General features: G+C 32.7%; 4 protein-coding genes and 2 long non-coding RNA genes across 9 annotated transcripts in view; 3 read left to right on the forward strand and 3 right to left on the reverse strand.

Moving 5' to 3' along the window:
- Naa15-16 (N-alpha-acetyltransferase 15/16) overlaps positions 1–3139 on the reverse strand; it is a 108698-nt gene extending 105559 nt beyond the window's left edge. The window contains exons 1-4 of the mRNA XM_028180039.2: positions 2961–3139; positions 2617–2701; positions 2034–2296; positions 829–1136 (exon numbers count right to left, since the gene is read on the reverse strand). Of these exons, the coding sequence (XP_028035840.2) occupies positions 829–1136; positions 2034–2296; positions 2617–2701; positions 2961–3017 (713 nt within the window). The 5' untranslated portion in view covers positions 3018–3139. The remainder of the gene's footprint in view (positions 1–828; positions 1137–2033; positions 2297–2616; positions 2702–2960) is intronic.
- Positions 3140–7730: 4591 nt separating this feature from the next.
- Positions 7731–8688, forward strand: LOC149499581 (uncharacterized). The gene is made up of 2 exons (XR_016325634.1): positions 7731–7990; positions 8172–8688. It is a non-coding gene; the product is annotated as an uncharacterized LOC149499581 (long non-coding RNA).
- Positions 8689–9074: 386 nt separating this feature from the next.
- On the reverse strand, positions 9075–9656 carry LOC149499582 (uncharacterized). Its single transcript, XR_016325633.1, has 2 exons — positions 9525–9656; positions 9075–9196 (listed from the first exon to the last, which is right to left on the reverse strand). It is a non-coding gene; the product is annotated as an uncharacterized LOC149499582 (long non-coding RNA).
- Positions 9657–9796: 140 nt separating this feature from the next.
- On the forward strand, positions 9797–13738 carry LOC114240698 (uncharacterized). The gene has a single exon (XM_028171353.2). The coding sequence runs from the start codon at positions 10056–10058 to the stop codon at positions 10743–10745; it is 690 nt and encodes a 229-aa protein (XP_028027154.2). The 5' UTR covers positions 9797–10055; the 3' UTR covers positions 10746–13738.
- LOC114240674 (uncharacterized) lies at positions 13728–16294 on the reverse strand. The gene is made up of 4 exons (XM_028171310.2): positions 15663–16294; positions 15398–15574; positions 14958–15290; positions 13728–14873 (listed from the first exon to the last, which is right to left on the reverse strand). Exons 3-4 carry the CDS (start codon positions 15284–15286, stop codon positions 14246–14248), a joined length of 957 nt encoding a protein of 318 aa, XP_028027111.2. The 5' UTR covers positions 15287–15290; positions 15398–15574; positions 15663–16294; the 3' UTR covers positions 13728–14245.
- Positions 15962–23985, forward strand: Nf-YA (nuclear factor Y-box A). Of its 4 annotated transcripts, none has more exons than XM_028171322.2 (10): positions 16338–16496; positions 17606–17782; positions 18818–18838; positions 19104–19167; positions 19346–19471; positions 20012–20103; positions 20617–20802; positions 21403–21485; positions 21616–21703; positions 22249–23985. In XM_028171322.2, the coding sequence occupies exons 2-10, from the start codon at positions 17618–17620 to the stop codon at positions 22321–22323; spliced, it is 900 nt and encodes a 299-aa protein (XP_028027123.1). In that variant the 5' UTR covers positions 16338–16496; positions 17606–17617; the 3' UTR covers positions 22324–23985. The 4 variants fall into 4 exon arrangements, with proteins under 4 accessions (XP_028027142.1, XP_028027123.1, XP_028027132.1 ...); XM_028171331.2 differs by having other exon boundaries at positions 16472–16701; XM_028171341.2 differs by lacking the exon at positions 18818–18838 and having other exon boundaries at positions 15962–16496.
- The last annotated feature ends 830 nt before the right edge of the window (positions 23986–24815 follow it).

Below are 24815 nucleotides of genomic sequence, written 5' to 3' on the forward strand. Positions count from 1 at the left end.
AAGCGAAGCACTGCCGCTTGCTAGGGCTAGTGTTAATAATCCCACTCAGTTTGAGCCATGTGAGGTTACCTACCAAACCAATGAAATTGTTGCAAGGGCTACTAACGATTTGTTAGAGGGAAAACATTAAATAATTTCAAGTCTCTCATTTGTCAAGAAGTTGGTTTACTACATGGTTTACTAAACCCGAAAAGACAGACAACAAAACAAGTGAGAAAAAACAAGCCTCTTTTCTGGTAATATAATCTGGCCACTATTTAATTGTCACACAGGCAGAAGCCTGATGCTGAAGCCTTGTTCCAAAACTCGTTTAAAGAGACATACTATAAATTAAATGATTTAAATACTCTGGATAAAAATGGCTCACTATGGCATATAGGGAACTAGCAAATAAATGTTAAGATTTTGTCTTTTGTTCTATTTAACATAAAAAATTAGATTTTCTGGTTTAATCTCTACTTGTAAAATTATTAGGCATATATGAGACAAGTAAGTTAGGTTAAAATAAACCCTAATCTACTTTTACTTTCTAATACTTTACTTATAACATAGGTATCTAAAAACACCTTCCATTAGTGTCACTTTACACCTAAGAAGAGGTTTGTATAAAAACTTTTAAATCACTCAATACCTTTTATCTGATCTTTTAGAAAGTTTCAATACAAATCTAGCAAATTATGTTCGGTAAACAATGTTGCTATTCCTACCACCAACTTCAAATCTCATAATACAAACTTGATGAAGGTTGAATTAGCAAGCTTACTAATCCATTGAAGCAATGACAAAGCAAGCAAATTGAAACAAACAAATTAAATTGGTATCACATACCTGTTCAATTTTAAGTAATATTCCCCAGAAGTTTCTTTCACAGATAATTTATCCAGAATTTGACTTTCAAACTTCTGTAAATGCTGTAAAGCTCTCTCATATTGTCCTGATTCGGCCAGTACCATATTCTGGTATAATAGCAATTCTGAGTGTTCATAATCATATGGACCTTTCATCTGATGAGTGCGGAATGCATCTAAGATACTGTTTGCCATTTCATAATCACCGAGGAGATGGTAGCTCATAGCAAATCCTATCCATGATGCTCTTTGTGTAGGCCTCAGCATGAAAAGCTGATATCTGGTATCCTGAAGATATTTAAGGTTGAAAGAATGTTTAATTCAAGCATTAAAGATTTAGATAATTTGAAAAATTGTTTGAATTAAAAGTAAAGGTGTTTTTTTTGTTTTTCTGTTATTTATATATTTTTTTGTTATAAATTGAAAAATTTAAAATTAATAATTTTATACGATAATACTAACTTTAAACACTAACTTTAACACTAACTAAACACTAACTTTGTTTAAACGCTAACTTTGTAACACACTCAAAGCTATAATCTCTGTGCTTGATATTTAGTGGCAACTGTGAATACAAAATGTATTGAGTCGACTATTTAGACTCAAAAAAATTTTGATGGATCTTAATGACACAAGAACTCCAAACTTATACAACAGGTTAATATGAGATGTTTACCCAAAAAAAGCATATACTGGAACACTATGGTACAGCATGTGTCGAAGTAAGAACAAGAAACTAGTGATTGGTTGGCTCTGAACCATTAAAAAATTGTAGGTAATCTTAACAAACAACTGAGGACTGGATTGTCATGGTGCACCATTAATTAATTATTATTATATAACAATTGAAACATATCAATCTGACCCATTTGCCACAAACCAACCACTATAACATAGGTCAATTCCTAATATTAAAGCTATCTCTACAAACTGACTCATCAGATTCACATGCAGATTCATCTTTCATAATAGAGAGAGAGAATATACTTTATTGCACACCCAAACACAATTATCATTAGAACAACAGTCAACAAGCAGATACAGTAGATAATAATAAGTTGTAACTTTAATCTTATAATCAATAATATTGTAAAACTCCTGTTTCAAACTTCCTGTTTCAGTTACACTAATATGTAAGGTCTATTGCTCAGTTTCTTCCGTGAAAAAGAGAAGGAATTTACTTACTTTATAACCCTCTAAATCTCTCATCTGAATTTGTAATAGTGACAAATCTCTGAGAATTTGAATATTCTCCTTTTCCCATTTTAGTGCATTACGGTAACATTTTATTGCCTCATCGTATTTCTTGTCAGAGCGCTGCAACAGCCCATACACATGCCAACATACTGGGGACTTCAGATCATTACGTAGACCTCTGCGTACATAGTCATATGCCTCATCCTTGCGACCTAAGCAATTTAATGTTAGACCTTTCATGGCTAAGGTTTCTGAAATAAATACAATTTGAAACTTAATTAAAGAAAGAAAGATACCGCAGAATAAGTAAGGAAATTTTTTCACATCAATTGTAGTAGAATCCTTTTTTTTAAATCAGAAAACCTAACGAAAAACTCGCATTTTATACTGTACAAAATTTCTCAGAGATGACTTTGACAACTCTGTAGGAAATTATTAAATTATCTTTATCTAACTTTAATATTTGTAATTTTTTTTGCAAATTTCATAAAGAAATAAACAATTATAGTATGAATCAGGTTTTGTTGATTTCCATACATTTATAAAACTACATTTGAATGAACAGGCTTACCTCCATGCTCCGCGAACTTTGGGTTGGATAATATCTGTTTGGCGAATTTTAACCCATTTTTGTATTGTTTATGTTCGTAGCACCGCTGTAAGATAACGATACACTTATCAATTAAACAATTAACCTCTCCCATTCAAGCTATATTCACAGAATTTATTTTTAGTTTAGGTTTTACGATGTATGAATTCCTTTTGATTTACAACTCTCTTCGAGAACGAAAATACTTGCTTTCAAAGTCACCGCAAGGATGCATACTAAGGATTTTCTAGCCCCTTTTCATGTTTCACGAAGGTCCAAGAATGACAAGGAACAACATCAAATTTCATGTTTACTGTCCTACTTACCAAAATTCTTTTAAAAAGAGCATTCTCTTTAGGTGGTAAAGGATTGCTTGGAGGCATTTTATTTGTCAGAAATCAATTTTCTTTTTAATAATTTTCTAATAAATTGAAATAATTCTAAAACCTCGTGGCTATAAACCAAAGAAGTCGATGAAGGATTTTTGATGGGTCTATGCCTCTATGGGTAATGTGACAAAAGTTGGTGTTGCCCACATCCTATTTCTAGTGGAGTTTGTGAGCTGGCAATTAGTCAGTTGACTTTAACAACAAAATGACCATGATAAACATAAATGCATACAAAACAATTTTTTGAAGCAGTACATAATACAGAAATTAAATTTAAAGCTGCTTTGCTACAATCTATCGTGAAATAACAACCAACCATTGCATAATGATTGCGTAATGAATTACAAAATGATGTCCTTGACAAGCAAAACGGGAAATTTATTTAAGAAAATCGGTGCACATGTATCAAAAATGTTAACTTTTTAATAAGAACATGTTTTCACAGAAAAATTGTTTCAGAATGTAACTTCTGGGTAATACATAACTGCTATTTTTAAGTCCTGTCCTACAAGATAATTCTCGACTCTCTCTGTCTCTCACGTCAGCAATCTTCACGCTGTGAACTGTCTGTAGTTGTGTGATACCAAGTCAATGCATTGGATGTGCCTCAGAAACCGCCCGAATCGACGTATAGTACGAGCTAATTATAGCCAATAGACTAAACAGCAGTCTACGATAATAAAAATGAAACAAAGCCACTGGACGTAACTTCTTTTATTTATTTATTTTTATATTGTTTAGATGGATTAGTGGACGAACTCTCAGCCCACCTGTTATTAAATGGTTTCTGGAGCCCATAGACATCTACAACGTAAATGCGCCACTCACCTTGAGATATGAGTTCTAAGATCTCAGTATAGCTACAACAGCTGTCCCACCCTTCAAGCCGAAACGCATTACTGTTTCACGGCAGATATAGGCAGGGTGATGGTACCTACCCGTGCGGACTGATAAGAGGTCCTACTAGCAGTAAAACTTCTCGGGATCCTCCAAAAAGTTCACTGAAAAAATCTCGGTAAATGACTACCATTTTACTGAGACTATATTTCATTCCATATCATCTCATCTCATTTAATTTCATTCCAGTACAGTAATTTCTCAAATTAATCATCTTCATTTCACATCCTTTCACTCCATATTACCATTTTTCCATAGACCTATATAGTGGGACACGACATATTGTTCTATACGTACAATTGCTTATATAAATAGCATCCATTTTGAAGGCACACACATAAACATATATCTATCTCGTTCTTATTCATCACTTTAACTCGCAGGAAAACAATATAACAGTATTTCAGTGCGTACATAAAATGAAACATGAATATACGTAAATATCTCCGTCTCCGTCTAATGAGGCCGAAAATCCGCCATGTTGAGCGCACCAAATGTCATTGTCACGTCAGTTCGGCCGTCTGTTTTGGGTTGTACATTCATTATTCACTTTGATATCGATTTAATATGATTGCTTTTATAAAATTTCATAATTTATCATGCTTAGAACATACAAAAATAATAATTAAAACGTATTTTATAGGATCTCAAGAAAGTCGATGCCTCAAAACTATTATCTATATATATTTAAATTCATTATGGAGCCCTCATCCGAAAAATCCTTTTTCGGTCGGAATCTATTGATCATGACACTAATCATAAATACCTCTTTAAAATATGTCATCAAAACATATTTAGACATTCTGTTTAGATATTTCGGGGAAAAGGCTACCGACAAAATCTCTTCGGAACTATTTAAATAAAATAGTTTTATTCCGCAGTGAGTAAAACACTATTGTAAATTCGTTACATATTTAATAATTAAGTGATTTTAGAGAGGAAGTCACAAGGAATGACGTTTTTAATAATTCCGAAGTCGATTTCACGCGCCGCCAGCCAGTCTTGTGTGCTCTTCGCTCTATGAGCTGGCGCCGAATCTTGTTGGAATACCCAGTGCCTGTTATTGAATATGGTATGAGATACAGGTTCCACAAGGTTCGTCAGGACTGTATTTTGATACACAAATGCATTCGTTTTTACACCTTTCTCACAAAAATGTACCTCTGTTAAGCCCCAATAAGAAACTCCCAACCATACCATGAGCGAGGATGGAAAATGACCTCGTTGGACACGCGGAATACGGTTGCTCGCTTCTTCACTACTGTGTGCGTACACCTTATCATTTTGTTTGTTGTAGCTCTCTTCTACGGTAAAAAATTTTTCATCCGAAAAAATAATTTCCCGATATTTTTTTCCCGCGTACCGCTTCAACAAAGCGCATGCCGCGCTTGCGCGGCATCTCTTCAGTCTCAGGTCCATTAGACGAGCATTCAAACGATGTCCTGTTTTTCTTCGATATGCCCGAAGCCTTAAGTCTTCATTTAACACCCTTTTCACCGTGGTTCTGCTTAACCCCATCTGAAGGGCCAACAGTTTCTGCTTACGTTTGGGATTTCTTTGAATTCGCGCCATCACAGCTTTTATCACTGCTGGAGTCCTAACAGACCGAGGGCGACCACTTCTTGACCTGTCATCTACACTAGAGTCTTAATTGTATCGTTTGGTGGCACGATAAACGAATCTTTTGGTTATATTCAAATTTTTCAGTATGTAAAAAATTTGAATTGACGCGTAACCGCAACGATGCAACGCAATAACTGCAACACGGTCTTCTTTGAGCGTCCACTCCATATTTAAAAATGAGTAAAATTCTAAAAGTATACATTTTTATTTTCATGAACAATTCTAAATTCGAATTCAATAAACTTTTTTGTGGCCAGCATTCTAAAAGAAAAGTTTTTACTGTGTGACAATACTTATGACCTGACTAGTTAATTGTATGGCACCTACCTACATATATATCGCAGTACCGCGAACTGACAACCCTTACAAATATCCCAATTTAACCCTTACCCGTGTCAATTTACCCCGAATGCGGGGTAAATTGGGATGGCCATTATTTTTCCGATTATTTCTTTAAATTGAATAATTAAAATAATGTAACGGTTTTTATCACCTAGGTACGTTCAAGACTCAACTTATTTCTTTGGTTGAGCAGTGACTATTTAATTGGAACTATTTTAAAATTCAATCTGAAGTTCGATTTTGTCCCTATTTACCCCATTTTACGGTACCGGTAAAACAGTGTGATTAGGGACAAATACCAACTTGATGAACAATTTTAAAAAGGTAGTTGTTGATGTTTTAAATGCTTTATCAGGATCAAAATAATTGAGTCTAGGGGGTATCTTTGTTATCCAGTTTAAAACTATGCAATTATTCATTTCGCTAAACGTATAACAACATGTCTCATTCGCATGCGATTGGGACATGATTCCACTCCAGCCCATCTTTTTAAATTCAAAATTGTTGATAGTCCAGCCTGAGATTGCGGTGCTGAAGTCTGTGACGTTAATCACATTTTCTTTTCTTGCTCTCTAAATGATTGCTCTTCTTTCTATTTAAATTTGATTTCATTACGTATTCCTTTTCCTACTTCAATTATGTGTCTTTTATCTATGAATTCTCCTAATGTATACATTTTATTGTCTTTATTTATATTATCTAATGATGTACATATTTAGTTTAATCTTATTTATATATGAATCTTCATATATTCTGTAACATTCCTAATCTCTCCCTTGCAAAACCGTTAACCGTTTTTTATTACGTAGTTTCCAAGCTTTATTTTGCTTTGTGGCAAATGCGCAAGCCGCGCGAGCCAAAATCAAATAGAAGAAGAAGCATTCCAGTTTATGCAGTATCGACAGTGCACTGAAATCAAAAATAATATATATATATATATATATATATGATATATCATATATATAAATATATATATAACTAAAAATTTATTACATTTAATAACTTATGATTAATTTATATTTACTTGGGAAATGTTCAAGTTGTGAGACAATTAGTAAAAAAGCATCTATGTCATCACTTAAAATTAGTTTCGCGCAATCGGACAACTCCGAATGAACATTGACGGAGACCGCGCTATCGTGGACATTATTGTAGTAGTATTCTGTTTAAGGGTGAGTAAAAAATAAAACTAATAAAATTCAAACCAGCGTGCTTTCTTATAAACGGTTTATATTTCTTCGTTCATGGTAAGTACTTAGGGGCTGATATTTTTATCTGGGTTAAGAGATTAGGTGTGTCGGTTATTCCATGGATTAATCAGGTTGATACCCCCACTCTGAACAAATATTAATATATTTTATTATGTATTACTTAGACATTTTTGTCCACCTTGAGATTTCATTTTTCTTGTTACATGTCTGTATAAAACCGACTTACTTATATTAAATTGCTTACATAATTCAACTAAAGACTTGTTCCCAATTTCATAGGATTCTTTGCTGTTTTTAATATTAAGGGATCATATCTCTTATAAGGCTTTGCACTCTTTGATACGTACATGCGAGGCATACTAAAAATAGAAAACAATACGTAACTGATAATATAAATATTTGCCAAACAATAAAATAAGACTGCATTGATAATTTTGAATAAAAGTTGTTTTGTGAACTTTCAACATTCTACTATTATACTATATACAAACTACAAAAATAGGAGGATTTTGCAACGAATTTAAAACTAATATTGAGCGACGAAAGATTTTCTTGGTTTTTTTCTCCATTCACCTCTCAATCCCTAATCACCCCGTTTTACGTACCTACATAACGTACATACTTATCTCAAATCTCAATGGGGTTGGCCGGTTAAAGCTTTTCTCAGATGTCGCCAGCGTAGCTTGTTCCCTTGTCACAGAGAGCCGCCATTTTGTGTGTTTTGCGTTCGTGATATTTCGGCATTTTGTGACTTTGATACGGTTCTTATTACTTTCTAAGTAGTGCTAAACAGTTTTACAACATGTATTCCAACTTGATAGTTAAAGAATTAAAGGAGGAGTTGAGAAAACGTGGTGCATCTTTACGAGGAAAAAAAGTGGATTTTGTCGAAAGGTACAATGTTGATGTTTTATTTTAACTTAGAAAACTTCTCTCAAACTGTTTCCGGTAGATATTATTATAATAATATTAAATTGTGTACCTTAAGAACTTTATTCCTTGTAGCATGTGCAAAAAGAATTGCTCACATTACACACATTACCTACCAACTAATGTATTATTTTATTTTTTTCAGATTAGAGCCATATGACCAAAATTTTAATTTTGAAACAAAATTAAAAAATAGCTCTAGCAAAATATGCTAATATATATGATTTGCTAGTGGAGCCATGTGGCATTTTCATTAGCCAAGAGCGCCCATATCTTGCTGCATCTCCTGATGGTGTGTCGGGCGAAGAAACTATAATTGAAGTGAAATGTCCATACGCTAGCAGAAAACATGAAATAAATATAACAACGGTGCCTTACTTAGAACAATGTAACGGGATATTGTCTCTAAAAAAAACCTGCACATATTATTATCAAATCCAAGGGCAGTTATACTGCTCAGGCAAAACATACTGCAACTTGGTTATTTACACCTACAAGGACATCAAAGTGATTTATGTTGAAAAAGACAATAATTTTATAAATAATATGATAAATAAATGAGATATCTTTTATGAAAATATTTTCAAAGAAGCATTGTATGAAAAATATCTGTATTATAACTATACACACTTGTCGAAATAAATAATCAGGAATATTTTAAATTATTTTTATTGACAATTCCTTCTCTAAAATTACATAACATTACACATATGAAATATATAATAAGCTTAATTAGTAACATTCAAAATTGATCTTCTATTGATATGCCGACCACTCTACTCCAGCGATACCTTATATCAATGACATTGGCATAAGTGTGATTAAAACTAATGAAAACTTAGATGCTGTTTCCAACCCGGTGTAGTATTGCACTGTCTCATCGTCTGCAAGTAATAGCTCTGTAGAGAACAATCTTAATATATTGGATGTTTGAGTTCCAATAGTAATATGATGCCTTGTAATTGTTTCATCTATACTAGAGTTATTATTTTCTATTAGAATTTCTTGAGAGACATTTGAATCAAAATGCACATTGCTGTGTTCTTCAAAGGGTACGAGTTTGTAACCTTTGTTCTCTATTTTTTGTTTCTTCAGAAACTGGTTTCATATTCCATGAAAATATAGATGGTACAGCACCTTTCTTCAGATATTTATGTTAATGTTTGACACCTACAACACAAAGAAAAACATTTAAATATACTATCACAAGGACACCTGACCATGGTTCAAAATATTTGTTATTACAATGGATGCAGCGATTTAGATAGAACTTTCAATAGTAACAGCTGATAATGAACAACAGCTCATGAGGAATGCGTTTCCTCCAGTCTGATTTTGTGTTTGTTAAAAGGTTCCTTAGAACATAAATCTACTTGCAAAATATGTTAGCAACGAATAGTGTGCCTAACTAATTATTATTGGATTTTTTTAATAAGAGAACAAAGATGTGTGCTACACCTAGTCATGCATTATAAATATTTGACAGAAAGAAACATACCTGTGTATTTACTAATGTTTTCATAGTCAGATTCTACAAAGTGTTTACGACATAACCTCGAACTTTTTGTGGGAGTACTTTTTTCGCGTCAAATGGCCTTTAACCACAGTCTTCCAATTTTCTTGACCTTCGGAATTGATGTACTCCAATTTCTGAGCATATTGGCACAAAACAACGCGTCATTGTGCTTAAAATAATTTTTAATCAAAAATTCCAATACAATTAATGAATGTTATGGGAACAATGCACACAAGCGCCACTTTGACAGTTGCCAACCCCATTGACTGATTACACAATTTGGTTGTACACAATACATGTTTTTCGGCTTTCATTCAGTAGATACGGTACCTACATAGTTAATATATTAAGTGTATAATCTATGTACATAGTACCTAACTGACATGTTTTGAGAGTGTTTATTTCTCCTATGTCAGTAACAAACTGACAAGAATTTATTAATCTGAAGTGCCTAACCGTGTAGATAAATTATTTACAAAATACTTTTTGTTGTGTATAAAAATAGATTGAAAAATGGGTTTAGAAAATATGCGACGTTGGCCTATGTACATTGTATTTGCCGTTTGTATTTTGTTGACCCTTTCACTGTTAAATAGTTGGAATCTTGAAACTGAATTGCGAAACAGAATTAGTGAAGTTAGTAGGCAACTACAAGAGTGTTCAAAACAGCAAACCACATGCATGGAAGAATCGATAACGTTACTCGAACAACGCGATAGTTACTCCAACAAAGTAAGCGACTTAAATAAACATAAAACAAGACTAGAGGAGGATCTATCAGAGTATAGAACTAAACTAACAAAATCGGAAATTCAAATAAACAACACAAAAGATGATGTCAACATGTGTAAGACTGAGTTGCAGTCATTAAAAAATTTGCATGTCAGCGAGTCTGCTATGCTGGAGACACTAAGATCGGAAAAGAAGAAATATACTAGCCAGCTAACAGCACGAAAACAGAAAATCGAAGAATTAGAGAAAGAAATTGAAAGGCTGCGTGCTGTTTTAACAACTAAGAGTGCTCCTAATCCCCCTGTACCATCTAAAGTGACTCCAGCAGCTGTGCCACCAAAACAAAGCCCTGCTTTGAATGTTGTTCAAAATCCTATTAATGAGCCAGTCCTTGAGAATGATGCAAAAGAGGATATAGAAGATCCTAATGTATTAAATGATGGACAAGATTTTGATGCACAATTACAATAGATATTGATCTTTTTGAAAAAAAGTCCATAAAACTGCCATTTATTTTGTGTCTTTGATGATACATAATGTGACTTTAAACTATATCATTTAATAACTAAGGTAATTTGTTCTATAGAATTGTAATGATTGGTTCTTATATCTAAATCAATATTTTCCCTAGAAAAACTTGAATCATAATAATAGAATAATAATAGTATGTATTTCTTGTAGTATTTCTTTTAAATAAATTTGTAACTGTGATCAGCCAATTCTTCAACTTTAGTAATTCATATTATGCAAAGATCACTTATGAATCAATCAAAATTTTGCCTCTCAGTATCAAGTCTTATTAAATATTACATTGATTGTCACTTGTCTTCCTTTTTTGGGCTTGGTTCTCGTAAACTACACTTAACTGTTGCGGTGCTATGCTGTGTGATAGGGCTTCAATGCATAGTACTAAAAATTGCAATGCAGCACCATCACAAAGCGACTTCAGATAAGCTTACTATCTTGAGCGCGTGTACATCTTTTGACTTGTTCATATAATTGCAATTTAAGTTTGTCTTTGTACATATAAAAAATGTTTAATACAGCGTTTTAGCTAACTACAGCACTTCAGGCACATATGGAGGGGTGAAAGGATAATTGGTTTAAGTGACATTTCACTTAATATGTCCTCCTCCTCCTTTTTCAGTCGATTGCTCGTTGCTGAGCATCGTGATGCGCCTGACCTGTGACCTTTTTTTTGTAATTTGTAACCACTTATGTCGGTCAGTGGCACAGTGAAGTGCATGGCTCAGTCTCACATCCAGATACTCGGACACTAGGTCACTCCATCTTTTTCGGCTCCAACCTCTCATCGTTTTCCATCCACTTTACCCATCACTATGAGTCTCTCTCCATACTTAATATGTAACATTATCTTTGTAATTAAAGATCTGTTTTATTTGCTATTAGTGTCAATAATTCCATGCCTTTAATTGAACTTCAATTAAATTTACCCCATTGAAATAACTGAAGAAGTTTTTTGTTATGATAATTTCCCAAATTTTTTACTTTAAATGGCTGTCCTATAAAGTTGCAAAAATGTTGCTTAAACTAAATAGCCTTTCATCCCTTGATATTTTCAACCTATCTAAAAATTCAGCCCTCAAACAGTTCAGGAACATGAACAACTACAAGGAAGTTGAAAAGATGAAACAAAATAAATTGTAATTGAAAAGGTGATGCAATATTTTTAAAATACCTTCACGATATGTCTGTACTTGACTTAGCAAATTACCTTTTCAAATCAAATCAAATTAAAAATTTTTTATTCAACATAAATGAAAGTACATACTTGTTGAACGTCAAAAGAACTACCGCCAATTCACAAGAACTAGCCTCCGTCCTGAGAAGAATTGGCAAGAAACTCAGCGGGCATACCTTTTTTTTTTAATAAGAAATTATTATTTTTTAATAAGAATTTTTTAATATTCGATTTTTTTTTAATATGAATTTTTTACAATTCGTATTATAACGTAACAATTACTACAATATTGAAATGCCCGGAGCGAAAAACTCATTCCCACTTTGTGCAATCTTCTAGATAATCATTGACTTTATAGTAAGCTTTATTGCACAGATGTTCTTTAACAGTTTTCTTAAACCTATGTATATGTAGGTTCTGAACATCTTGTGGGATTTTGTTGTACAGGCGCACAGACAAACACCCAAATGAATTTCGTATCTTATGTAACCTACTCATCGGCACAACAAGCTTGTGTTTACTTTTAATTGTTGTTTAAATTATAATGTGATTAGTATTAGTATTATTACAGGATGAGTACTTTGTTACTTTTTGTATGTAATCAAATAATCTTTGATAGGAATAACAATAAATCTTGTAATTTTTAGGGATTGAATATACATTTAAAAAAAAGGAAATGCCTAATGAGGAGGAGGAGGAATCACTTCATGTACATTTTACATAAGTTAAAAATAATATAGTTTGATAATAAGCAATGGCTTACACTTTTATGCATATGGTGCCAGACAGAAAATTATAAAGATCTGATGTTAATTTGCTCAAAATTATAGGACATACATAACACTTTGATTTTGACAAATGAACTAGTTTTATTGTTTTACATATTTAAAGAAAATAGTCATAAAAGGAATGGCAACACTGCTACTAACTTGTCACATAGGCTGTTAATTTGTATTATGGAGGGTACCTAGAGGTAAAGAGAACCGTCTCTTAGTTCTTAGGGGAGAAGCTTGAAAGAGTGTCCCACTTTCAGCGCTAAATAACCGTCCAAAATCCACTAGAATGGCGCTAGCATAGGCACAGGGTATGATAAGAATTGAGCAGTTGTTAACTGATTGAAGTATGCTGAGTTAGGAAATTTAATATATTTAATGACTTAAGTAGTTAGAAACATCTCTGCGAAACATCGTGCCACATGGCGTCGCATTGCGAGAGCATCGATATCGCAGGATCCGTCTGATGCATGACCACGACCACTCTGTCAAGAGTGTACGAATAGCAAGAAGTAGTTAGTGAGAGTATAATATATAAGACCTCACATGTTTACGTAGTCCAAACTAATTTCGTCAATATAACCTAAAATGATTGCTATGGTAAAACGTGGAGACATCGATTGCATTTTCTTATGAGCTTTAAATAAGATACTTATTGTGATTTTGCAGTGCTTACAGCTTTTTCGTCCTATTTTATTACTCTATCTTATTCTAATAACTTTCAGCGCCTTTTTAAAAATTTACCCGGTTGCTACTGTAGCGCTAAACAAGTTTAGCAAATTTTAACAGAAACTTTTCCACACACAGAGACGTTTCTCCTTACCTCTACCTTCCTTAATGTGTATGAAACTTTTGTGTTTTAATATTTTTAAATTAAAATCAGCCTGCAATCGTAAAGTTGATGGGAAGATTTTAAATGAAATATTATGTTTACTTTTTTTTTGTTAAAGTAATGTAAGGTGAATTAATAATACAACCTTTTATGTACATATAAACATTTTTATTGTCAAAGTATAATGAAAACAAAAATCTTAATACTTCACCAGCATAATAATAACAGAAAACTTAAATGAATATTACATTTATAAGTAGAAATTAAAGAATAAAATGTGAAGCTCAAGATGATGCAAATTGTGTTCAGCCTCACCTGTCTACAAGCTACATGCTAGTTTCCACATAATACATTGTTTGCTAAACAAATATTTTAGATATAATAAACATTTGGCACACTAAACAATATAAACCTACATCTAGGAGTTGTTACAAGACTAATAATAATACATAATGTAATAGTTTTCAAATGGCGGTGGTATAGACTGGATATAAAAATTATCTACTACATTTGAGAGAATGTTTTTTAACATTAACTAAAATAAACATAATATTAATATTCAGTGGTAAAAACACAGTAAAACATAACACAAATGTATTATCACATGACCATCATCCTTATAGGTTTTCAGATAACAAAATTTTTAATGCACTGGTATTTTTGCTTATGTACGTATTTCTTCTCTTGCTACTTCTTCAAAATCAGGAAGGAGGTTCCTACGGCATTTACTTTCATCTGTATATCTCAATGCCCAAATTATATATTCTCCAATATTTAATGGATCTTCTGAATAACTTATTTGGACTTTACACTTTCTGTCCCATTTCATGCCCTCATTACTTCGGCTATTTCTAGTTCTAGTAAATTCTATATACCCATTACATTCAACTGCTAATTTCTGCAACTGGGCATTCAATGTGTCATGAGATTTGTCTGAATCAGTTCCACTTGTGGATGGAAGACAATCACCTTGACCTAGTTCTGGATTTGGTGGTGTTACTGGAATACATTTTCTTTTTGGCTTCTGTTCCATTCCATCACCGTTCTGACTTATATCAATGTTATTTTCATCTTCTGGATATTGTCTCTTCAAAGAATTTTGTTCTTGTTCAACAATTTCATACACATTATTTTCTATTTTTACTTTTTTCTTATCAATTTTAATTTCATCTAATGGCTGACATCCTTCAGCCCACTCAGGGCTGCAGTTGAAACTTAGCTTTTTTTTGCCTGGCTTTCCTGTTTTTATCTCTGGGGAATGTAGAGGACTCACTAAAGTTCCATCGTCTCTCCTGAAATGAATAGAAAAAATAATTTATAGAATGATGATTAGATAGTAGTCTACATTATTTCTTGAAAATTAAAATTCAAATTACCTGTGTAATTTTTCATGTCTATTTTGTATTTTTTCTATACTTTCAACAGATGTAAAGTCGTGCTTTGAACAATGCATATCATGTTTCAAGAAGGCACTCACTTTCTTTCTTGTTTTTATTGTGCGCCCAAACCATTCCAGAAACGCATCATCAGCTAGGTATAGAGCTAAGTTTTGTCTTTCGTTGTCTATCATTTGCTTGTACCATGTTACAAAAGTCCTAGCTCGCTGTCTTTCTACTGATTTGTTACATTTGTTGATGTTCTCTTGTGATAATCTTGTAGTTATCCTTTGATTTCGTTTGCGCGGTGTTGTTGACTTTGCTGACATTGTTCTGAAATATCAAATACTATATGAAATGCAAAGCATTTAGTAACATAGTTTTAGATATTGAATTAAAGCAAAATTTTGGAAGCGTTAACGAAATCTGACCACTCATACATTTTTCTGTTAATAATTCGACCACTTGATGGGAGCTTCTGGCCTCGTGCGCTAAATCAAGTCTTAGTCCTTGCAACCGTTTTTTACTCTCCTGTACATAGGTTTTAACCGAAAGGTTAATTTCCAAAAGTTCTTTGTGTAGTAATGAGAGGTTTCTGTTATTAGCGGAAAGATCCTCTGAAAAATACATAATATTATATCGAATTTCTGCTACACGAAAAAAAACAAAAGAAAATTAAATTCTACAATCAAAAACATAACCTACTTATGCACTTAAAGATCTCTGAAGCTGAATTTTCCCGAGTTAAATCATCAGATACAGTGGAATTCATTTTACAATCCTCTACTGCTGTAAAACATTAGAATATTATATTTTTGTAGTAAAGGAACGCAAGATTATGTGTAATTTAGATGTATTTAAATTATCCAAAGCAATGACTGATTGCGATCTGAAGCGTCACCACAGACATTTGTTGTTGTTGTTTTGTCTTACTGTACAGACAAAGGTGTTGAACTCATAAGGCCACAGTATCACATATTTAAATAAATTTATCAATTGAACAGGACAAGGACTATAACTTGTAGCGATAGCTATCACAGAATAGAAGAAATATGATTAAAGCCTGAATCGTGCTCAGGAAATATTCAAATGAAGCATAAATGGACAGTTTAAAATTTTGTAAATGAAATACAGATTGTGGACAACAACATTTGGATCTGTCCAAGACTGCTCATGGGAGAAAACACTCATAGGCACTGTAGTAAATGAGTCTTTTTAGAATAGTAAAGTTCTAAGAAAACTAATGGAACTTTTTTTAAAACGCTAAAAAGTTACGTTCCGCTGTTTTGTCTCTTATAACGAACATTGGAAAGTTACTTTATAAAGACTACCTACCTACTGAATACTGAGTCACTGACAGTACCTCACAACTACCATAGACAAGGAATTAATTACGTGAACCATTGGATATTTAGTGAAGCCCGCTTGTTTGGGAGTGGTAATACTTCGAACCAATCTACTGCGTCCCCCAGATCATTGACATCGGCCATTGGTCTATCTATTGTCAACCAATCATTGAAAAACCAGTGAGGGTCCAATGTAAGTTTAATATTTATTTTCATTAAATGTTCCAAGATGATCGCTGTGTCGATGTTCGGACTGATAAATATTAGCGAGAGTTTCAGTCTTCTCGTAATTTTATGTGAAATGTCTGACGAAATTACCTGAAACGCAGTCACAGCCATTTTGATTACGTTGGCTTGTTCCGTGGTACTTAGCGAGTCCTTGTGACGTGTATATAAAGGTACTGCCTTAAAGTTCCCTGAAAGTAAATTGAGGGAAATTCTACTATATTTTTTGTGGATTTCAATTTTTTTGCATATATCAAACACCAGTCTGTCGAAATCCCAAAGCGATTCTCCTTCAATTAGTTGTATTCAACTTAGGCTCATAATTATCATTCATGACTTTCAAAGATAGACACTTGCTTTGGTACAGCTATTTTTCGCAGTAGTTGTAGTTAAACTTATTTTACTATGAGATTAGATTTATTTGTTTACAGAAACATTTAGCTAAGCAAGATATTGCACATTGTCCCTTAGTAAAATATTATTGACAGCTGATGGCGTAAAGATAAAGCTTCAGTTGGTGTGTCCGGATTTGATTAGTTTTCTATTAGCTTAGGTGGACAGACTAGATTGGGCAAATGAGCTTACACTGCTTAAAGTGAGACAACGCATTATAAATGCAACCTTAAGGTATTGAATCGAAGTCACAATTGAATGAGTATAATCGATACCCTTCAGACTGGCATGCATCATTCTTGGGAAGTTTCAGCATAAGTACTGCCTCTGTTAATTAAGACAAGATAATATGCAAAGAACATTTGTTATGAGATCTAGTTGAAAAAATTTATTAAGGATTGGTATTAATGAAGTAAGAGCAGCTCGTAGTGTCTGGGACATAGCATATTTTGTTTAATGATTGAATCTTCTCAGTTTTTGACTAATCAGTAAGCACTAAGAAACTATTTTTGATAATAGGTAAATTATAGGTATTTAGTCAAGTGTGGTATAAAAATATGATACCTCACAAGAACAAACCTAAATAACAAAAATGAATGATGAAAAACTACAAAATTGCTCTAAATATGAAAATAGGTTTTTTTGTAAAAAATAGTTTTATAAAAACATAAATCTTTGAAACAGTATTCAACAACGATGGAGCATGCACAAATCCAGAATGCAGATGGACCCCAAGTGATGACCATCAATGGACAACAGTTGCAAGTATTGCAGATGAACACCTCTCCGCACATGGTTCAAGGTCCTAATGGTCAACAGATCATGGTTCATACAATAGCAACTCCTACACAGACTATTCAGGTATAATATACCATATGGTAAATGTCTCATTTCCTATTCCTTTATTTCTCTTTTTAATGCATTTTATAGATTACATAGATGGGTGAATGAGTTCACAGCCCACCCAGTGTTAAATTACTGAGACTATTAGACATGTGAGAATGCTGCTACTTTGAAATGTGAGATCAATCTTCAAGATTTCAAAGTTTTAAATTTTGATATATGTAGCTTCAGTCCTACGCTTCAAAAGCCTGCTTTGTGGTAGAAATGGCGAGGTACTTAAAGGATTTGCAACAATAAAAATGTACACAAAAAGAACTTGGTTTAGTAAAAACAATATAATAAGTAATTGTTGAACAGCGTGAATGGGCCTGAAATTCCTGGTTTCTTTAAGAGTTTTGGTCTAGAATTGCCCTATTACATCCCATCTCTGTAGTTATCGAAAATAAGATTTAAGAGATTAAACAAAGAGTAGACACCCATATGGCACATTTATGCAACTCACCTGTCTAATGAGATATAGAATATAATTGTATATATTCCAATCCAATATTTCAATAAGATGCCACTTCTTTTAGTATAAAACTTAAATCTATAAAAATATTTAATTTAATTGGAAATAAAACATATTGTGGTATAAATTTTACATTACTTAAAACTTTTTATGAAAAGTGATATTTAAATATTATTTCAAAATGAACTAATTTTTATCAGACGCTATTGCTTTAAATAAAAAAAAGTAATAAAAAATTTAAATGTTGGAAAAATCTGCATTTGTTGCTATAAATAGATAAGGGGAGATGTTCCATGATGTAACAGTAAATAACTTATGTTCTATTTACATTGAAACAACATTTTGTTGTCAAATGGAAGAGAAAATATTAATAAGTCAGTGATAGAAAAGTTTGGCTTAAGTTGTGTAGTTTTGAAAATTGTACCTTTATAATAAGACCAACAGTTCTCACGAAAACTGAAGAAAATACTATTATGCCTTTATTGAACTAATATTAATATTTAGTTACTAACTTATAATATTATTTAATTACATGCATTCAGATTGGGACTCCTCAAATTCAGGTACTATTTAATTAACATCTAAAAATAGGTTTTTGAGATAATACTTCAAGTACATGATACTATAAGCTGATTATGAAATTAATACACTAGGAACCAGTAATCGAAAACATTTAAAATATAAGACGCTGATTTATAAATAAAACTCACAACTCAGTACATACTACTGTGACCGTCAATACTGAATAATACTTTTAATAAATTCACATTATTGAAGTTATTATAAATTACATATAATTATAAATTATAAGTTATTATAAATTCACAGGTAGCAGCTCCGAATGGGCAGCAGATCCAACAACTTCAAGTCTTACCGATTTCAAATTTGCAAGGTAAATTTTATATTAAAAAACCCATACAGTTTTTCTAAATCACTTTTTATGAGGAGAGTTATGCCTTCATCTTTTAATAATTTAACTTTTCGACCGATAATGAAATAGTTCAGATTAAAATAGTGAACATCATTATAAGAAAACAAGAATAGCAATATTTCATCACCTTACATTTCAGGTGGAGGGAACAATGTACAGCCAATGCAGTTAGTTCAGACACCTGACGGCCAGACATTTCTGTACCAACCGACTGCACAGGCTCAACCATCCATTGACCAACACCAAATAATTCATCAACCTGCTGGTGAGACTTCTAATGATAGAAAAAAACTTCTAAAAAAATACTTTATTAAAAACCAACATTAACAACATAATCAGTAGAGAAGTAGCATTCTTATAGTATCTCTGTTTCTGTGCCGTAAAAAAATAGTATGTAGAAATATATGAAAAATAGTATATTGAAATGGATTTCTGTTATGCGACAGAAATAGGAGTAAATTTGATATTCTAAATGCCACAGGTTTTTGGTCTAAAACCAAGTGGTTACCCTATAAACCAGCCTTTCCCAAAGTGGGCGATAACGCCCCTTTATGGGTGCTTCAGGCCTAAAGGGGGCACTAAGAGACTAAGAGGCCTAAAAGGGGCGTTGTGTAGAGGCTTGGGAGGCGATTTGTAATTTCATCTAGGACTTAGACACCAACTGAGCTCTCGCTATAGTGGGGCGCTAAAATATAATTTATTCTCAAAGTGGGCAGTAGACAAAAGAAGTTTGGGAGCCCCTGCTATACTAAATATGTATGATACACATATTAATGCATTTTTCCAAATATCATTATTTTTATAGTTATCAACTTGAATGGGAATCTTGTGCAAGTTGCTGGAGTGAGTAACGCCGTGCAGCCACAGCAGATCGTCAATCAACCTAATATCGTCATGGTTTGTATTTAAAACAGATACGATAAAATGTTAATACTCAGAATAGAAGTAACATTTTCTTTATTTGTCAAATTTGTTTTACAGTAGCTAGATAAATATTTCTAAGTTTCATTAAGTTACTATAACAACATCGTACAATTTTTAAATGGGTTGATTCATAAAAGAAGCGACTTTTTTATTTTTATTGTTTTATTGCATAGGTGGCTGGACGAGCTCTCAGCCCACCTTGTGTTAAGTGGTTACTGGAACCCATAGACATCCACAACGTAAATGCGCCACCTTCCTTGATATACGAGTTCTAAGGTCTCTACCCTTCAAACCGAAACGCATTACTGTTTCACGGCAAAAATAGGCGGGGTGATGGTACTTACTCGTGCGCACCCAAGATGTCCTTACGCCAGTAATTACGCAAATTATAATTTTGTGGTTATGATTTTTATTACACTTACTTATGAAGAGAAGTTTTAAGTTAAATAGATAATATTTATTTATGTAATTAAAGTAAAATTGTAGATGGTGAATGGCACTAATAACACAAGCACAACAGCAACTCCAACAGAAGGTCCGGGATCATCAGCCGCTGGCTCTGATGAAGAGCCTCTGTTGTATGTAAATGCTAGACAGTTCAAGCAAATATTAAAACGTAGAGCTGCAAGAGCGAGACTTCATGAATTAGGAAAAATACCTAAAGAACGGCCGGTGAGTTTACAATCATCATATTTCCATGTCTCCATTCATAAAAAGTTTTTTTTTTATTGCTTAGATGTGTGGACGAGCTCATAGCCCACCTGTTGTTAAATAATTAAATAATATAATAATAAAAATAATTTAAGATTTTGGGCTGTTCAATGTACTGTGTCACTGTGGATATTATTACTAGATGTTCCTAAATGTTAACAGGAATATTTGTTTTTCACACTATACAGTTGTATCATTAAATTATATACTCGATGATAAATTGATAATTAAATGTTCAACTAGAACCGATACGTAAGCATCTTAGAGAAGCGTTGGAACACTACTTTGAAATCGAATCTGACGAAGTATTCGATTTGCGAACTAACTCATAGATACTACTCACTGAGCTTCTCGCCGGATGTTCTCAGTGGGTCACGATTTTGATCCAGTAGTAGATTCAGCGTAGCACTGCTCTTGCTAGGGCTAATGTTAGAAATTCTCTCAGGTTGAGCCCGTGAGCTCACCTACCGGTGAAGTTGGTGTAATCCCTTAGGCTACCAACGATTAGGTAGGGAAAAAGATTTGTTCAAAATTGCTTTAATCTAAAATGTATTACCACAGAAATACCTGCACGAATCGCGACACAGGCACGCGATGAACAGAATCAGAGGTGAAGGTGGAAGGTTTCACTCGGGGAGTAGGAAGTAAGTGTTTAGAAGAAATATTATCATAATAACATCTAGACAATGGATTGTTTAAAAGCAATCTCCATCCAATTTAGTAGTATCATACACTAGGTAATAAATGACTGAATTAATACTATTTTCTTTCCAGAAATATGGACAATTCAGACCAGTCACATCTTTCAGAAGATCAGAAAGATGATATTAAACCGGACACTGTCTCCATCACAATCATACAGGTAAAAATCAATATTTTATTTCACATTTCTTGTAACTTGACATCTGTATTTAAATTATAATGTTTTTTGAATATTTCAATTGATCATGTTTCTATTCAAGATCTTCTGTGGTTCTATAAATTGGCAAACGAAACTTTAATTAAAAACTTAAAAGTATGCCACGCCATCCAAAACATTATCACTGTGCTGAATTCACTCAGATATCCAAAGTCACATCCGAAGTTTCTTTTTCACCTATATTATGAAACTGGTGTGAAGGTGATTGTTAGAAGACTGAAGAATCAATTTATAATGTTAAAAAAGTTGTACAGACTTGCACAAGAGCCTATTCGTTACATTACCAGTCTAAGTGACTTTATAGTGTTAGCAGGACTGTTTTTTTTGTAGGCAGACGAGCATACGGCCCACCTGATGATGAGTGGTTACCGTCGCTCATGGACTTCTGCAATGCCAGGGGCAGAGCCAAGCCGCTGCCTACCAGAAAGCTATTTCTGTAGCCATAACTTCGCTTAATTTACACTACGTTAATTGATTTACCACAACAGGAAGATGAAACTCCAGAACAACAGCAGACACAGTGGAGACGGCTGGCGCCGCACCAGCCGCTGCAGTCCACATAGCACATAGCCATTGAATACTTGAAGACTGAGTGATGTGATGACTGAACGGATAACACTCAAGTGCCTCCATCGATACCTATATGTATGCTGTGGTGGTTTGAAAAACAATGCACAGAAATGTGGTGAACAAATCGTTTTTTAATTACATTAAGTTTTGTGTTAACATTTACTATTTAAAATTATTTTTGTATAGTAAATACTATTTAATCATTTTTAATATTGTGTCGTGTAGTTCCATAAAATACAGTACCTACTAAAAATTCCTGTACGAAATAGTCATTGATTAGTTTAAAATGTAATAACAGTAAAGTCCTAAATTACACGTTGTGTACAATAAAGACCATTAATTTAGTTTTATAGAATAGAAATCTATTTTGTGGCCTTACTTTTTTTATAAACACTAATTTATGTTAAGGTGTATTGTTGAAAAACAAGAGGCACTAAAAGTTTTTTTTTTTTTGTATTTACGTCTGTTTTAGTTTATTTGAATTAGATCGTGCTAGATGTCTTGTGCTATTATAACTTTAGCTGTAAGGAAGGGGTTTAAATCGTGAAATTGAGCAATTCAGCATATCAATCATTCGGAATGCTATGAAAAATTATATTAAAAAAAAACAACACAAATGCTTTTTTTGTGTCAGCTGATTTCACAATTTATGCAATATAATTATACGTTTACTTCATAGCTGTTATTCGTTTTGTAATCGTAGATACATATTGTACGTGGAAGCCAAAGAATGTGTGGGAATGGATAATGTGTTTCACTCGGATAAGTTGCAGATTTGCAACTACTATACGGACTTTGAACAAAGACACGTTTATTTGTCTTTATGAGATTGACTGTTGTTGGATATTATACGTTTTACTGATTCGAATCAATTCAGAGTGCTCCATTTTTTAATACATTTTGAGTAGTTCATACATGTGGTCAAAGGTCCCTGTACCTATTTATTAAAAACAACTAAGATATATAACTGTTGATAAAAACCCTGAAAGTGTATTTGTAAAATAAATTGAAGATTCACCAATATTCTTGTTATGGACGTGGCTTGTGACCCAATAGGTATGGCAGCGTATAATTATACATTTGCATATGGCTTGTGAACAACCCTACCATCTATAGTATCTGTAGGGTCGTTCCCTACAATCTGTCTGCATCAATAGTGTACCGTCTTCCGTTAGTTGATGAATAACAGTTAAACGTGTGGCGGACGCGAACCACACAGTGAAACACGTTTTTATTAAATACATTTATTCTTATATCAGCTATCCTTTGCCCACAATTGTTTTTTTCAGATCATTTAATTTCGCTCTCATATATGAGTCTAAATATTTAGAATGTGTATTCTAGAAAATGATAAAAAATTAAATTAGTAAAGCTATGACCCGACCAACAAAACATTAAAACCAAATAATAAAATACATCAAAGACACTAAGACATTAAGTATATACTTTATGATTTGTATTTGATTTTAGTGTTTGATAACGTATTCCATACAAAATTTGTTTTTGGAATATTTTTTTCAAAACGAGTGAAACACTTCTGTAAATATGTAGAAAAATTGTAAAATACATTGTCCGTGTCTAACTAATATGATCTAGATATAATTTTAATAAGATTTTTACACTGCGATAAGTACAAAATAAAAAATATCACGTAACTTTTGTGTTTTTTATTTCATATACCAGTTTAATTGACGACTTAAATGTATGTATTATATCGTAACATTTATTTATTTATTTGCATAAATTGTTTGGAATAAACTAATTTCCTAACCGCTATCATCTAGGTACATAAAATACCAAGATAAAAAATTAATACCTTAAAAATAAGAAAAAAATCTAGAGGAATTGTTTACCATTCATACATATTTCATTCATAATTAGGTATGTAAAGTTGGCATTTTATTGAAACACTAGATTAGAATATATTTCTAATGTACTGTATAAATCACGAGATTGATATAACAATTTAAATAAATATTAAACATGATACATAGTCAATAATTTGTAATTATATTTAACAAATCAATTAAAACATGTAAAAAAGTGTAAAACGTTAACAAAATCATAACTTAATATACCTACTTATGTATTGCTAAATGTTTTTACGAAGATTGCACTTAACGATAATTAGAAATCTTAAACTTACTACTTTAGTTTTTTACGTGTTGTTCGTTCATGAAGCTTCACCTTAATTCACCGTATAATAACCGGCAAACTTCTTGAGCATTTGTCGACGTAGTGGGGGTAAGTTTGCGCATGGTACACTCACGTGCAAAAACATTACTTACTCTGCGTCATAATGCTATTAAATTATTAAAATCAACATATGTATTTATTTATATATTTATTAGAACATCAACAAAACATATAGGTTAATAATTGTAATAATTTAATCTTGGGGTAAAATAGATATTCCTTCTATTAAGTCAAAACTAGAGCTGTTGCCAGGTCTTGGTTCAGTTGAAGCGAAGCTGGTATTTGTAAT

The sequence above is a fragment of the Bombyx mandarina genome, chromosome A1 (genome assembly GCF_030267445.1).
Source record: "Bombyx mandarina strain Sakado chromosome A1, ASM3026744v2".
Taxonomy (NCBI): Eukaryota; Metazoa; Arthropoda; class Insecta; order Lepidoptera; family Bombycidae; genus Bombyx; species Bombyx mandarina.

Coding starts and splice junctions, on each gene's coding strand:
- LOC114240698 (XM_028171353.2), top strand. CDS start 10,056: ATGGGTTTAGAAAATATGCGACGTTGGCCTATGTACATTGTATTTGCC.
- LOC114240674 (XM_028171310.2), bottom strand. CDS start 15,286: ATGTCAGCAAAGTCAACAACACCGCGCAAACGAAATCAAAGGATAACT. Junction 14,874..14,957: donor AGACATGAAAAATTACACAG/GTAATTTGAATT, acceptor TATTCATTTCAG/GAGAGACGATGGAACTTTAG.
- Nf-YA (XM_028171322.2), top strand. CDS start 17,618: ATGGAGCATGCACAAATCCAGAATGCAGATGGACCCCAAGTGATGACC. Junction 19,168..19,345: donor ACCGATTTCAAATTTGCAAG/GTAAATTTTATA, acceptor CTTACATTTCAG/GTGGAGGGAACAATGTACAG. Junction 19,472..20,011: donor AATAATTCATCAACCTGCTG/GTGAGACTTCTA, acceptor TTATTTTTATAG/TTATCAACTTGAATGGGAAT.